This window comes from Anoplopoma fimbria, chromosome 24 (genome assembly GCF_027596085.1).
Source record: "Anoplopoma fimbria isolate UVic2021 breed Golden Eagle Sablefish chromosome 24, Afim_UVic_2022, whole genome shotgun sequence".
Lineage (NCBI taxonomy): Eukaryota > Metazoa > Chordata > Actinopteri > Perciformes > Anoplopomatidae > Anoplopoma > Anoplopoma fimbria.
In genome coordinates this window covers 17,663,203-17,678,443 of record NC_072472.1, presented here as the reverse complement: position 1 = coordinate 17,678,443, position 15,241 = coordinate 17,663,203, and the positions used below count along the sequence as shown (strand labels likewise).

General features: G+C 40.9%; 1 protein-coding gene across 1 annotated transcript; it reads left to right on the top strand.

Annotated features, from left to right (window-relative positions):
- The first annotated feature begins 633 nt into the window (after nt 1-633).
- LOC129113567 (protocadherin alpha-C2-like) lies at nt 634-8,486 on the top strand. Its single transcript, XM_054625947.1, has 2 exons — nt 634-3,066; nt 5,776-8,486. Exons 1-2 carry the CDS (start codon nt 634-636, stop codon nt 5,800-5,802), a joined length of 2,460 nt encoding a protein of 819 aa, XP_054481922.1. The 3' UTR covers nt 5,803-8,486.
- The last annotated feature ends 6,755 nt before the right edge of the window (nt 8,487-15,241 follow it).

Below are 15,241 nucleotides of genomic sequence, written 5' to 3'. Positions count from 1 at the left end.
ACAGGAGCCATTTTGGGGTCCTTATACACACACACTGTAATATTATGGTGAAGCACAGTATGTATTACTCCGCGACGCTCCTGACTACGGTAGCCGTAATGCTGCAAGCGGTGCGGCTTTGTAGTTTACCAAAGTCGTACTAAAACATTTTGACAGAGCGCCGTGTACCACACAAAACCGCTTGGAGGTCAGTAAGCACAACCAGAATTAATCCATATATAAGGCGCTCCGGATTATAAGGCGCACTGTCGTTTTTTGAGAAAATTAAAGGCTTTTAAGTGCGCCTTATAGTGCGGAAAATACGGTATATATAATAATCTCAGGCTGCTTTGTATAGTTGGACAATATTATGTAATGTTATATATAATTATATAACATTTCTTAAATAATATTTACTTTGAATTTAGGCTAACCACTCCCCCCCCCCCCCCGTCTCAGTGAGGCCGCCCCGGCAGCCCACACAGATGCTGCCTACGCCCCTGCAGAGCAGTGCTGAGAGAGCCCAGCTCCTCCAGCGGTACTGTAACCGTGCATGGCCTACTGCAGCTGCAGCTACAACCGGCAAGAATGACACCGGCCTGACCGCGAGGACGGATCCGTTTTCACTTGGAGATTCATACAATACCACCGACGATGGCGCTTGTCGTTGCACCAGTACGGACACATTGTACCGCGACGGTTTTTACATTCATTGCACTGTGGGGGTGCGCGCTCTCCATCACCCGGTACTCGATCCCGGAGGAGATGGAGGAGGGCTCCTTTGTTGCCAACCTGGCCACAGATCTGGCTCTGGACGTTCGCAGTTTGGTGCAGCGCAGCGCGAAGCTCGATGTCATTCACAGCAAGAATTACCTTGACATCAACAAAGAAACCGGAGAGCTGGTGATCCGCGAGAAGATCGACCGGGAGAGCATTTGCATGACCAAAGCGACCTCGTGCTTTCTGAAAATGGATGTCATACTAGAGAACCCCATTCGCATCTTCAACCTCGAGTTAGAAATCATGGACATAAACGACAACGCGCCCGTGTTCCGCAGGAGGACAATGCACTTGGACATCTCGGAGGCAACCCCTCCCGGTGAGCGCTTTTCATTGACAAACGCCGTGGATGCGGATGTGGGGGCGAACTCCATCAAGACCTACTATCTCAGCGAAAGCAAGTACTTCAACATCGATATACAAACTGGCAGCGATGGCTCCAAATATGTCGATTTGGTGCTGAACGGTCAGTTGGACCGGGAGGAGCACACGGTTCATAATTTGATTTTAACGGCTGTGGATGGAGGGGTGCCTCCCCGCTCCGGCACAGCCAGCATCGTTATTAACGTGCTGGACATCAATGACAACGCCCCCCTCTTTAGTCAGCCGGTATTCGCAGTCAATGTCTCTGAGAACGCGGCTGCGGGCACGGTGGTCATGACCTTAAACGCAACAGACTTGGATGAAGGCACAAACGCTCAGCTAGTGTATTCTTATACACTGTACACCTCGGAGAAGACCCAAGAGCTCTTCTCGCTAGATCCGAACACAGGTGAGATCAAGGTGAAGGGGGTGATCGACTATGAGGAGAGCCAGAGCTTTGAGATGCACATACAGGCCCAGGACAGGGGGGTGAACCCCAAGACGGGACACTGTAAAGTCATGGTGTACGTCACAGATCTGAATGACAACTACCCCGAGGTGACCATAAAGTCTGTGAAAAGTTCACTGACTGAGGACGTCTCCGTGGGGACGCTGATAGCGGTGGTCAGCGTCAGCGACAGGGACTCTGGAGCCAACGGGCAAGTGGAGCTCAAGTTGAATCGGCAAGAATCTTTACCGTTCCTCCTGAACAGATCCTCAGAGGGTTACTTTGAGCTGCTGGTCTCAAAGCCACTGGACAGAGAGATCATAAGCAAATATGACATCACACTGAGGGTGAGGGACAAAGGTTCGCCACCCTTATCTGAAAACGAAACCATCACTTTGGAGATCCTGGACGTCAACGACAACGCGCCCGCCTTCTCCCAGTCCTTCTACACAATCCACGTCGTGGAGAACAATCTACCAGGGGCGTTATTGACATCTCTTAGTGCGTTTGACCCCGATCTCAACGAGAACCAGTACTTGGTCTATTTCATAATGGAGAAAGAGATTGTTAACACGTCAATGTCAATGCTGTTCTCCATCAACCCTGAGAATGGTGATCTTTATGCCCTGAAGACCTTTGACTATGAGAGGGAGAGGGATTTCCTCTTCCACATCGAGGCTAGAGACTCTGGCGTGCCACCGCTGAGCAGTAATGTGACAGTTCACATCATCATCCTGGACCAGAACGACAACACCCCTCTCATAGTGTCACCTTGGCGGGCGCAGGGCTCCGTGGTAGAGGAGGTGATACCGAGGTCCACGGATAAGGGGCACTTGATCGCCAAAGTGATCGCCATCGACGCCGACTCCGAGCAGAACGCAAGGGTCACATATCAGCTCCTGCAGGTCAGCGACGCAACCCTGTTCAGCCTGGATCAGTACAACGGTGAGATCCGGACCACAAGGATGTTCAGTTACAGAGACCCGAGACAGCAGCGGCTGGTGATTGTCGCCAAAGACAACGGCCAGCCCGCCCTCTCCGCCACGGTCACCATCAAGATATCAACAGTGGAACACGTCATGTCCTTCTCAGAGACCACAGAGCTGCCGCTAGAGTATGACGTCTTCACAGACCTGAACCTGTACTTAGTAATCGGATTAGGGGCTGTGTCATTCCTGCTACTGATAACCATCCTGGTTATCATTGTGCTGAAGTGTCAAAAACCAAAGCCAAAGGCCTTCAAGATGCCCCCCGCCAACAGAAACAGCGTGGTCAGCAGGAACAGCGTGATCAGCCAGAGAAGCTCCACCATCGCAGATTCCACCCTGATCTCCAGCGATGCCTACTGGTACAGTTTGTTCCTCGCCGAGACCAGGAAAGGCAAAGTGGTGGTGAGACAACCCATAATTCCAAAAGGAGCTGGGTATTTTGTGTCCAGTATACCCAGGAGCATAGGGCCGAGTGAGACCACAGACTCCAGAGCATCCACACTGGAGGTATGTATAAATGAATTAGTAGCTGGGTGCTTGCAGACAACACAGAGGGAAAAAGAAAAAGTGTTAATGAGACAACTAATTGGTGTGTTCAGGGACCTACTGTAGTATAAAAAGTTCTGATATGTCATGATTTTTTTTCCACTCCAAGGCAGACAAACGTTTTGTTGTATATGTGGATGCAAGTTAGTTATACTGGTCATAATGTTTGCAGGTTCAAAGAAGTGCCTTTACTATAGTATTATTCCCACAGTACCACCATTTTGTAGTTTTATATATATATATATATATATAAAATATACATTTAAGAGGGGTCACGTACAAAATTAGATTACATTTTCACAGTGTAAAGTATCAGTCTTTTATGTTTCTGGTTATTTTATTTCATACGAACTTTAATAAATATTTTAAACAAAGAGACCTGCTGCTACTGCACATTGATGCATCAGTATTAATAATATTATAATATCATATAGAGTATAAAAATATCAGTAACAGTGGCCAGGTTTCCTCCAGAACAAGTACTTTTATTGTGTATACTTTTAAGTGTATGTTAGAGCTAATACTTCTGTCCTGTACTGATATTTGAATGGAGGACTTTTATATGTACTGAAGTATTTTTACAGTACTTTTACTTAAGTCAAGGATCTGAGTACTTCTCCCATTACTGTAACTCTCGTCGCACATACATTTAGATGCATTTCAACTAACACCCACAACAGAAAAATCACCAGTGGTAGAAGAAGTACGCAGATATGTTACTTAAGTAAAAGTAATGAAACCACAGTGAAGAAATACTCTGTTAAAAGTGAAAAAGTCCTCCAATTAAATGTTTCCTTAAATAGAAGTACGAAATCTATCGGCATCTAGAATTACTAGAAAGTGTAAATACTTATCATGCACAATGGTCCATTTCAGAATAAGAATATATCATTGGATTATGATTATTGATGCGTTAACATGACTCACTTTAATGTTGCAGCTGGTGAAGTTGAAGCTCATTTAAATTAGTTTATATATCTTCTATGATTTAAGTTTTTTAGTACAAATCAAATATGCTGCAAATAAAAACAGGAACGGGTAAAAGTGTCATTGCGGTTGACAGTGTAGGTCCAAAATTATTCCTAGACGTTCTACTGCACTGTTATATTTATATATATAATTGACTATAATGTACCTATTTCCAAAGGCAACAGAAAAATAAATCTGTGAAATAAATTACCAGAATATAGGCATGCTGATTATTATCAGTGTATCTCTAGCGCAAAATATCTGCACTTCCATTGCATAACTAGGCCAAACAAACACCCCCCCAAACCGAAAAATGTGCCACTGTTCGATGTCTTATGTAGTATGTAGGTCATTTATTGCAGATGCATAACACAAAATCCAAGCATAACTATTGAGTGTGTAAGAAGGGGGGAGTACTTCAAAGACGCCCAGACATGGAGGAGTTCTCTTCAAGGACAAGAGATACCGCTGTACCCAGATGCATCATGCCGCGGGTCTCTGGTGTCTCCAGCGGCGCTCCTGCACACGGGAGACTGCCACCATTGTAACCGATCCAGATGTTGTTTGCTTTTTGTGCAGCTGGACCTGCAGACTAATCTGAAAGAAGTGATCCACTGAAAGATTCAACAACATGAATATGCATAAATGCACAGGTGCATGCGTGTAGAGAGAGAGAGAGAGAGAATGAGAGAGAGGATGTGTATGTATTGTGAGTGTGAGTGTCTGAGTTTCACACCTACCACTGAACTTGTCTCTTTCTTCTGTTCTTAAGTACTCAAAATGACAGGAAGTCCATTCTACAACTGGAGGTATGCTGGTTGCTAACTACATTCTGTAGAGCCACTATGATTGTGTAGACATTTTTTCTATCCTCCCCTATTTGGTATCCATTCTTGGTTTGGCTCAACAATCTGATTTGATAAACTGTCACAGTTCCTGATGCGAATATTTGGTGCAATCCTTTGGTGAACACAGTGTCCTGAGAGCAGAATCGAATATTTCCATTTGTCCCTGGTCAAGCTCTGTCCCTCACAAAAAAAACCCAACACTCATTGTGGGCAGTACAATTTTAAATTGGCCAGTCTCTCAAGTGAGAAAAAGCTGATAGCTTTACCGAGAGCCGAGATTAGAATGAAATTGGCTGTGGGTCAGACCTGTGTTGTGCACATCTGGCTGTCTTGGCGGAGATTCAGGGATGGCACAAATAGAAAAAAAAAAGGATCAGAGAATGATTTGTCCCAAATAGTTTCTCAGCATGTAACATACCTGAGAGCACAGACTACGTCAACCATCTCCGCATCCTTGCACGAGCTCAAATTTATGGCCCATAATAATAATATGGAGCCTATTTCCCTTCTATAGCTGTAATATTGGCCCACCAAATACCAAATAGCAAATTGTGATGCCTGCGTGTGCATGCTTTAATTACACCCCTTTGCTTCCCTATTATAGTTAATGGGTTTGTCATATTTAATTTTAGCTGTTTAGTCAGTCTGATTTCCATTGTAAAAAATTGAATCCTCAACAACACTGATTTGAAAGCAAAAACTATAGAAACAAGCTGTTTTTTTATCCCTTCATTGAAATCAATGATGGTGGCAGTAACCAGTCACGATCCACTGTTGCATGAGTGAGGACTTTCTAGAAGTTTATATCCAGGTTGACTTTCTGTGTGGGCTAATTCTATATTCTCTCTCTCAGCAGGAGCCCAGAAGAGAACTGCCATGATATAATCACCTCTTCATGGGAGTCTCTGGCTGGAATTCTTCCCTGTGACTCACAAAGAAGATGTAAAAAACATCTGTCCTCCCTCAGTCCCTCCTCTCCAACTTGTTCTCTCTCTCTCTAGCGAATACAAACATCGACCACGAACCACCTCAGCTTTCTACCTTTTTTTCTCTCTTAAGCATGGATCTGCATGGTTCTACAACATTCAAAAATATTTGGACATAGGATTGAAGTAATTCACGGCAGTATATTTGGACATTCCTAGAGTTTCCTCATGTAGTAAATCATTCCTACCTTAACGCTTTGAAACTCCTCAGTGGACATATTTGCCTTCTCTCCAGGGTTTACTGTGTGCTGTAGTTCTAGAAACCATCAGTAGCTCAACACATACGTAAGTCGCCATCATGCAACCTTTTCTAAGCAAGAGCTCGAAAACACGCCTATTCACAAATACACGTCTGAATCAGGGTGAATATGATTCTTCCGTAAAAGCTGATAAATGCTGAATTGTAGCTGGTTAAGTCACTGATTCAGGCTTTGCACTCGGTGTTGATCTTTTCTGAGTAATAATTTCTACCGTATTATGGTTCTTGCTTTTCAGCGAGGGTCACAGTGTCAACTAGTATCTTGCCGATAAAATAATTAATGATCTGACATAGTTTGTTTTTTTACAATGTTTGTTGTACTCAACAGTGATGAATGTGTGATGATGACAAAAAAAGAATGAAAGAAAAGAAAATGAAAATGAAAAACAAAAACATAGGAGATACATTGTTTCTCATTTTATTTGATTGTAGATACTGTAGTTCTATTGAAATTAAGATGAGGTCAGAGAGGTCTCACTAACATCAGGTGTACAGTTCATACCTTATAGACATCTGTGCTGTTATATCTGATTGGACACACCGTTATCTGGCTGTATTGTGGAGCCACGAATTACAGTGAGCAAGGGTGAATGGGGGAGGTGTGTCCTCATCAATTTTGCATTCAGAGACTCTATGACATCACAAAATGGAGGGTGTGGTGAAAGTGGGCAACATGTAAAACATTCAAACATGACAAACAGGGTCAAATGTCCATTCCACTTTCTATGTAACAAGAGTATTTCTTTTCAAATTTATAAGCTATTATCGTCGCAATCTAATTCCTGCGGATACATCTGGCAATCCAAATATTAACTGCAATCATGCATTACACACAGTGAAGATCATGTTCAATTTAAAAGAAAATACAATGACAGCGGAAAATTTGAAAAAAATATTTTGTAATGATAAATACTCTGTTTATTGAAAAGATTTAAACTATCAAAATGTATTGATCTTTGCCATGGTACAAGGGGGGTAAACGGTACAGGCAAGGTATTGTTTTATGAATATTCATGTTTTTATAGATATTTATGTATTTAACTTTTAATGCTGCTTTCGTGAGCTTCTTCAAGGGCATTTTGTGTTGCATATTTGTAGTTTGGTGCATATGATGTTGTTTTAATAGCGTACATATACGTTACAATTGAAACTAGAGTACTTTTCTTGACCTCAAAAGGTAGCGCTGTTGCACTACTAGTGAAGCCCAGGACTTTCATTTCTCAGAAACAAGGAGCTCATTAGGACCACTTATTAGGGTGCTAAATGATAGAGCCTAATTGGGTGAGGCAAGGAAACGGGATTGGGAGAAGGAGAGCACGGTGCTAATTATAGTTCGCAGTATTCTAGAGCTGACTCTGCAAGATAAAACTAAATATGAACACATAGGCGGTGCATAAGAAGTATTAAGCAGATGACAGCACTCTGAAATATGCACCGGATCTAAATGTGATCGCAGCATTCACTCAGCAAATGCAGCAGAGAGAGAATATTTCTAGGTGTATCAAGCTACATATTCTGAGTCAGTGAAATCTAACCTCCCTCTCTCTATCTCTCTTATCCTCTCCCGCTGTTGCCTGGTGCTGGTGGTGCACAGGGCTTCCCAGACATAAACACAGCTGTCTGTCGCACTAAAGATGTCACTTAATGAGGGATCTCTTGCTGTGGAGTACATGTTATGTGTGCAATCAACGCCTGAACCGGTTTAATCCAACAGTGTTACTAGAATTAATGAATTGCACATATGATGAGCTCCTTGCGTGCCTTCTGCATTGTTAAAGGTAAACGTGACTGTTGATGAATGAAATAATGGCATGTCATGCAATATTACAAATTACAAAAATGACAATAACCCAATGATGAAATACCTTGAATTGCTAAGGCGTTGCTGGATGGAGGGCTCAGCCATTTGGTTTCATGTTCTACTGAGAAACGGTAAATGCATTTACTGTAAATTGAACTGCTTTATACTTTGTGTTTTTTATACAGTAGACTTTTTTGATATCTTCTGTATTCACTGTGATCAAATGGCACAGGAGGTGCTCGTGCTTGGTATAGTAAAAGTGCGTTCTTTTTTTTTCCATCGGTGTACCACGCTCAGTTTTCTTTTCCTCTGCCAATTTGCCAGTCAGATTGTACAGTACGCTTCGGGAATTGAATCAAACTCAATCCAGTTCCAATCCCATTTAGTGGATCAAAGACAGTATGGGAGAGAATGGTCTTGCTTTATTTTTCAAGTCTAGTTAATTGTCAAACTTTTGATGTTGCTTATTTGGCTTAAATGTTCTGCCTGATCATGCTAGTTTGAATAAAGCTTTTTAATCTCTCTTTCTGTTATGTCTGTGATGAAATATGAAACAGAGTTATCAAAAGTGACTTCTGGAATGTGACACGCTCTCTCTCTCTTTCACCCTTACTCTTTTGCTCTCTAAAATTCCCCTTGCATACACACATTTTGACCCAGTTTCTCTGTATAACGCTCTGTACTAATTCTTGGAAATTGAAAACTAAATAAAGGCGATGTGCCTGCAGCTCAAAATCGAGGAAGCACACAAATAATAGCTTTGTCAGGATTAGTGAAAGCCTAGAGCCAAACTCTAAAGTCTGCTCTGACCACACAGGGCTTTCAGTCTGCAGTCCTACAGGAGACTGTTGAGTGAGGGCCACATGTATTTGTATAATTTGAGGCAAGACCCATTATAATCAATGGCACCAAGTCTGTCTCCTTTAGTAATATCTCTGTTTCACTTGAAATTAAAAATAGCTATATCATACAGTATGTTGGATAGGTTGTAAACCAATGGATGCCACTCGTCTCACCAGCACTTTGCAACACTGGAACAACTATATTCAGGCCTTAAGGTCTGCTGGAAACTTGTGCTTTTAAAGAATTGGAAGTAGGTTAAAGGAAATAAAGCAGTGGACCTCTGGCTACATTCATGTGTGCTGAGCTCAGTGTTGTGCAACCCAGCTGCTATAAACCAGGACACTGGGCTGCAAAATTCTACTTTTTAATACACTGTTTACTTGACCGTATATGTGTTTACAGGGCATACTTTAATTTTTTTCCCCCACAGATTATTTCAGGTATTTTTCTATACACTATTACAGGTAAGACTAGTATGTAGGGCAGCTGTCAAAAGCTACCCAAATCTCTGATTTGTTCAGCACTTCAAATCATACAAATGGTGTGACATTTAATGGCAACTCAGGCTGAGGTTTCCTTTCGCAGTCCGGAGATATGCAGGTCAGGTGTACTGAAACCTCCATGTGTTGGTCCTATGATGGACTGGTGAGCTGTCAGAGGCTAAAATCTAGTCCGGACATGGCCGTGAAAAGAAAAAGGCCATTCTAAAATAAATCAATGAACTGATGTTGTAAATACTGTCTTTATATGTATTTCAAGAGGGGAATGGATTTGGAGTTTACTGACCACCAACACTGTTTTTGTTGAGTGACAGGGCAGTTAATGTAGATCTTGAGTGTTTCCACGGTGCACTTATAAACTGTGCATCAATCAGAGAAAAGCAGCCAAACTGGATAACTTTTTCCTCTCCACAGCAAAGCAGTACCAGCTTCATCGATTGATGATTTGTGGTCTGGAAAAGGTAAGCAAATAGACAAACCACTATACATCATCAGGATCTCTTTATGTAGTGCTGCAGTGCTTTCATTTCTAGTCTTTCTGCCTCATCATAAATCACTCTTAAAAGTTCCTTCCTTCACAATTAGAGAGCTGCTTTTGTTCGCATAGAGCTGGACTTGCAGAGAGCAGCGTATTGATCGAGTAAGTGTGTTTCACTATTGAGTACGGGATTAGAATATTAAAATGGTTTTCAGAGATGGGTGAAAGCTGCTTAAGCATATTTTAACCAGATTATGTGGATTTGTTCAATCCTATCTAGATATAAAAGTCAATTTTGTACTATAATAATCAGTTTCAATGTATGTAATCAGTTTCAATGTATGTTTTTGCAAAAACACACTTTCCAACATTGACTAGACTGCTTATATATTACTTCAACAATGTAATGTTGGTTTAGTCCTAAATAGCAGTATTTGGTGGCAAATTCCTTGCTTAAAGCTGGAGATGGCAACAGCCAGTTCAAGCTTTGGCATGCAGCAGTATTTGTTCTCTAGTGCCCTCTGTCTGTGCTTTAGGCTTTGGGGACTATCATAATCAGTGCAAACCAGCTATTATTGCACATGTCATTTGGATTATTTGGGAATAGATTCTAAAGTTCTGACATAATTAGGCCATGTCAGAGCAACTTTGCCATCTAGACAAGTTCATCAGTCCAACTGTCTGCAAATGCACAATTCATTTTACACTCAAAACCGCTGCACTTGCAGAATAAAACACAGAGGAACCGCTGTAATATTACAAGCTTCTTCTAGATGTCTTTATGAGTTTTGGGGTGAAATTCCACTAAATCCATACACCTTCACCTTTGCTAATCACAAGTGTTGTTTTGTTTGTTAAAACCATGTTGCAAGCAAAATTGAACAAAACCAGTCAGTGTGAGACAGGCTGCGGACGCTTGACCCATTTGTATGAGTGAGTCGGATCAGCAGAGAAGATACCCTGGCTGGGCCCCCGTGCTCAATAGGGTCATGATTCTTAACACCTAGAGCCTCGGTTCTGACCAAAGCTGGAACGATAAAGTAAAGAGGTTTTAAGCCAGTGTCCAGTGCTACGCTGCTTGAGCAGAAGTCAGAGGGACAACTGATGTGTGATTTGTATTATTATTGTGACTGGGCTGTGTGAAAAGATAAAGCAGTTATTGCATCGCCGCAGAAATGGATATGAACAGGTTGTCGCTCTGATTTAGAAACGCACGCCGGACAAGACAGGAATATACAAATCTATTACAGCATCTGCAAAGTCTGTGATTTTATACACTGGATCTCCACGGACAACATCTGTCTTGTTGCCTTCATCTTACACCAGTTAGAACTTGTTTTGATGAGGCAAATGCTGCTGTAGATTAGAGAGAATTTATGTCTTACATTATTGTAATATTTATATATGTAAGTGTATACATGAATAAGAAACAGGCTACACATTCACTGTGGAACTAGTCTCCCCTCCATCAGCCAGGCTGATGGAGTAGCCCACTGATGGAGTTAAGTGCAGTGAGATTTAGGCTCCATCTTGAGTGATGCCTGTGGCAGGTTTATTTTATGTGTGGCTGCCCTTGCCAAGGGGTCACTGCTGCACTAGTTTGCGTTGGCCATTCTGTGTTGGTTGTTTCAGCTCACTGCATGAAAGCTGGAATCCAGCACAGATACTCAACATTTTGTCCAAATGTCTGTCCAAAAATGTACATAAAGTTGAAACAAATTCATATCAACACTGCAAGAGCATTTAGACAATCACTATCTCGTGCGAAGGACAGATGGACAGGCAGACAGACAGTTACAGACTTGCTCAAGGACACCACAGCTATCTTTGAAATCACAACTCTGTCCGTTGCCCAATAACTTAACTCTTGAAATGAATTGCATATTTTAATTAAGAATGTAAGTTGCAAAGGAATATCACAGTGTTTTCTTCTTTGGCATGCCTAACGTGGCTTCCATAGACTTTTCATTATGTTGGCGTTTAAATAACCATCGTTTTGTGTGGAGACAGTACATCAAATTTAGAATGTTGAGCACTGCTGGCACAGAAACATTCATCAAATTGTTGTTGCTATGGAAACACAATTTCATCTTATGCAACAAATCCAAAATGGTTCCTATAACCAGGCAGGTGAACAATGCATATTTGAATGGGAATGCATATTGTGTAAATGAAAATCCAATTTTTCTGATATCATAGATATTTTCTTTTCGTTTTTTTTGTATTTGCATGTATTAATCATGTGTTTTTGGTGAGAAAATATTTTATAAAACCATTTTTTTTATTATAACAACATCTAATATTGGTTGAGCTGACTCTGTATAGAGTCAAAGCAGCCATCATGGCCCTCCTCCATTAGATGTATTCAGCCAGTAATCTATTCTGCTCAAGGCTATCAGGACAGCCTTGCCCTGCCAGCTGTGATGACCGACTTTGCTCGTCTGTTTTGGACGGATTTCCCAGACTCCCTTAGCTTCAGCCAAAATACTGTAGCTCTTCTCTCACAGTGAAATGGTGGTAATGATCTGTAATCTTTAGTCGGTTTGTTGCTCCTACCAAGACACAGTTTAGGGCTACTGTTCCTTGTCACTGAGCTAAACAGCTATGAGTGTGGGGTAATCAGTGGTATCCTTCCAGTTTCCTTTTTTGGTACATGCAGCAATAGCTGCTAATTAAGTCGCTGCCTGATCGTTGTTATCTCTAGGCTCTATCCCAAATTTTACACAAGAGAGCCGTGGTTACTGACCTAGCAATCCCTGTTTAGTCTCATTTTGTATGACTCACTTGCTCCTACAATGTTTCCATTACAATCCCAGTTTTGGAGATAAACATAATACACAAACAGATATTTATTCAGATATAAGTAAAGAAAGAAAAATATTAAAATTACATTTTACAATGTTTACAATGTTGTGTGTTGTTCTTGCATAGAATTAATGTTTTTTTTACTTTATTTAGAGCAAGAGTAGAACAATGACCAATTAGATTACCTTATATCATATTATAATGTATTATAACAGTGATTATAAGGCATTCAAAAGATTAGATGTACTATATTTATAATACATATTGATCCTTGCAAAAAAAAGAATAAGTCAGTGAGTGAAGAGCAATTCTGAAGTATTATTATAATTCACTGATAAGTCATCATAAAATGCTTCATAATAAGTTATGATAGTTGTTATAAAGCATTATGGATATGTATGATTGCTTATAATGGCCACTATATGAAATACACAAGTGCTTTGTGTGATCGTAAGACTAGAAAAGAGCTATACAAGTACTAGTAAATTGACCATTAACCTTGAGAGTATGTTTATAATGCATTATAGACATGAGTGTCATAGACAGTGTTACCATAGATTTCCTTTACTCCCTGTTTGTGGGAGCATCAGTCACATTCCTTGTTGTGTGCATGTATAAATGCAGCAACATGAGATTATCCTCATCTAACTAATACAGCCAGATATAGATTACATTTTAATCTTAGCAAATAAGGGATTGTGACCCAAATGGCCTCAACCTCTGGCTTTGACATAAGTAAATTACAATATGATCTTAATTAATATTGGAGTAAGCTAAGACTACAAATTCACTAGATCCATGGATGAGTTTAATTGGATTACTATTTTACATCCAAAGATCCAAACCAGGTCAAATGCATATGTAGCCTGTGATTATACAAATGTGCTTTGATGTATCCAGATACAAAGTGGGTTGTTGTTGCTACATAAAGCCTTCATACTGTCAGCTCACCCAGACTGAGCCCGAGGAGCTGTCCGTGGTGCTGAAGTGATTCTTTGGCTGATGCCGCTCATTCCTGGCTGGTGTGCACTTAGAGCCTGTCGATGACACCATCTTTGAGAACTTCACTCCCATTAACGCTTTAGTGGAAGATATAAAATGTCTCAGAACTGCTTTGTAATGAGTTGTTTCTACTTTCTCTCTACAGGGTTAACTAGACATTAACCAATTTATAAAATGGCACACTGGACAACAACAAAGCAGATTGTTGCACGTGGGCTCTATCTAAACTTTTCCCATTGATGTTTAATCAACACTAATATATGTTAATATTCAACCACTCACACTTTCCATCAATACACCGCTACTAAAATTGGCTTAAAAAGTCCAAAACAATCTATTTAGGCAACAATAAAAAAATAAAAAATAACTGGTGGTGCCAAAGGTAAAATATAGAGACAATATACTCGGAGCTACTGGACCTGGATACATTTAGGGGAATACCACCTCAATGCCAAGGGAAAAAAATGAAATGACATAAACACACAAAGCTGTAGATTAAAAATGTGCAAACAACACTCAACCATGCATTGAATGGAGGTCCAGACAAGAGCAGACAAGATAACATTTCTGGTTCAAGCTTGGGTCTAGGAGAAAGAGAGAAGGCACATTTGGAAGCATTTGGAAACTGGTCAGGAAAGAACAAAAAGAACAATTGCAATCAGTCAGTGTGTAATTGCAAATGTCAATTACACAATGACATTTTCACCCAAAGGCAATTCAAATCTTCAAGTTCACCTAGGAGAAAATGCAAACTGTGGCACACCATCAATGTGGACACTTGCTTGTACATACCCTTATTTTGTCATGTGTTTTCTTGAGGTTTAACCACCAACTGGTTCGGGAAGTGAATTCCTAGACATTCAGATAAAGAGAATAAATAAATTAAAAAAAAGGGTAATTGTTGCGTTTTCTTGAAGAGTGAAAATATACAATAAGTGTAAACAGAAAACACTAGTAATTTCAGGCTGGGTCTTCCTGTGACAAATCCAAGCAGCCCAGTCCTCCATCATTTATGCTGATTAATATAGCCTCAGTATATTTATTAAATCCAGGCTGTATTCAACACCCTATCAGCCTCTTTTTTTTTTTTTTTCCCCACATGCCCATATATATAACCCTATGTTTCTCTTCGGGATATATTCCATAGAGAGGAAATGAGACCTCTGCTTTATGGGGACCACCACGGGCATCACATACGATTATGTGACCTGACAGTCTGAGGTCTACTGACAGTGATCCATGTGGAGGGAAGGTTGTGATTGTCAGTGCAATGCTTTCTCTCTTTCTGCGCCTAGCCCAAATGCTCGCCATGCGGTATGTCTGCGCTGCAGAACCGCTACCGGCAAAATGAACCGTCATTCCGACTCCAGCACAGACAAAGGAAGACAAACACAAGCCGGTCCCCACACATGTGTCCATGGATGCGACCACGACTTTGCATTGGAAATCTTCCATTTTGGGGAAGGTGGTGGTGTTGAATATTCTGTAGCTTATCCCTGACCTTGCCCTAATGATCAACAGGGAGTCCAGACTAATTTAACACCGCTAAATGAAATGTTTCAGCTACATCTTCGGGTTTTATTTCCATCTTCATCGTTGATTTTTTTTTTTTCTTTTTTTAGCCATGTGCTGCACAGCAATTCAT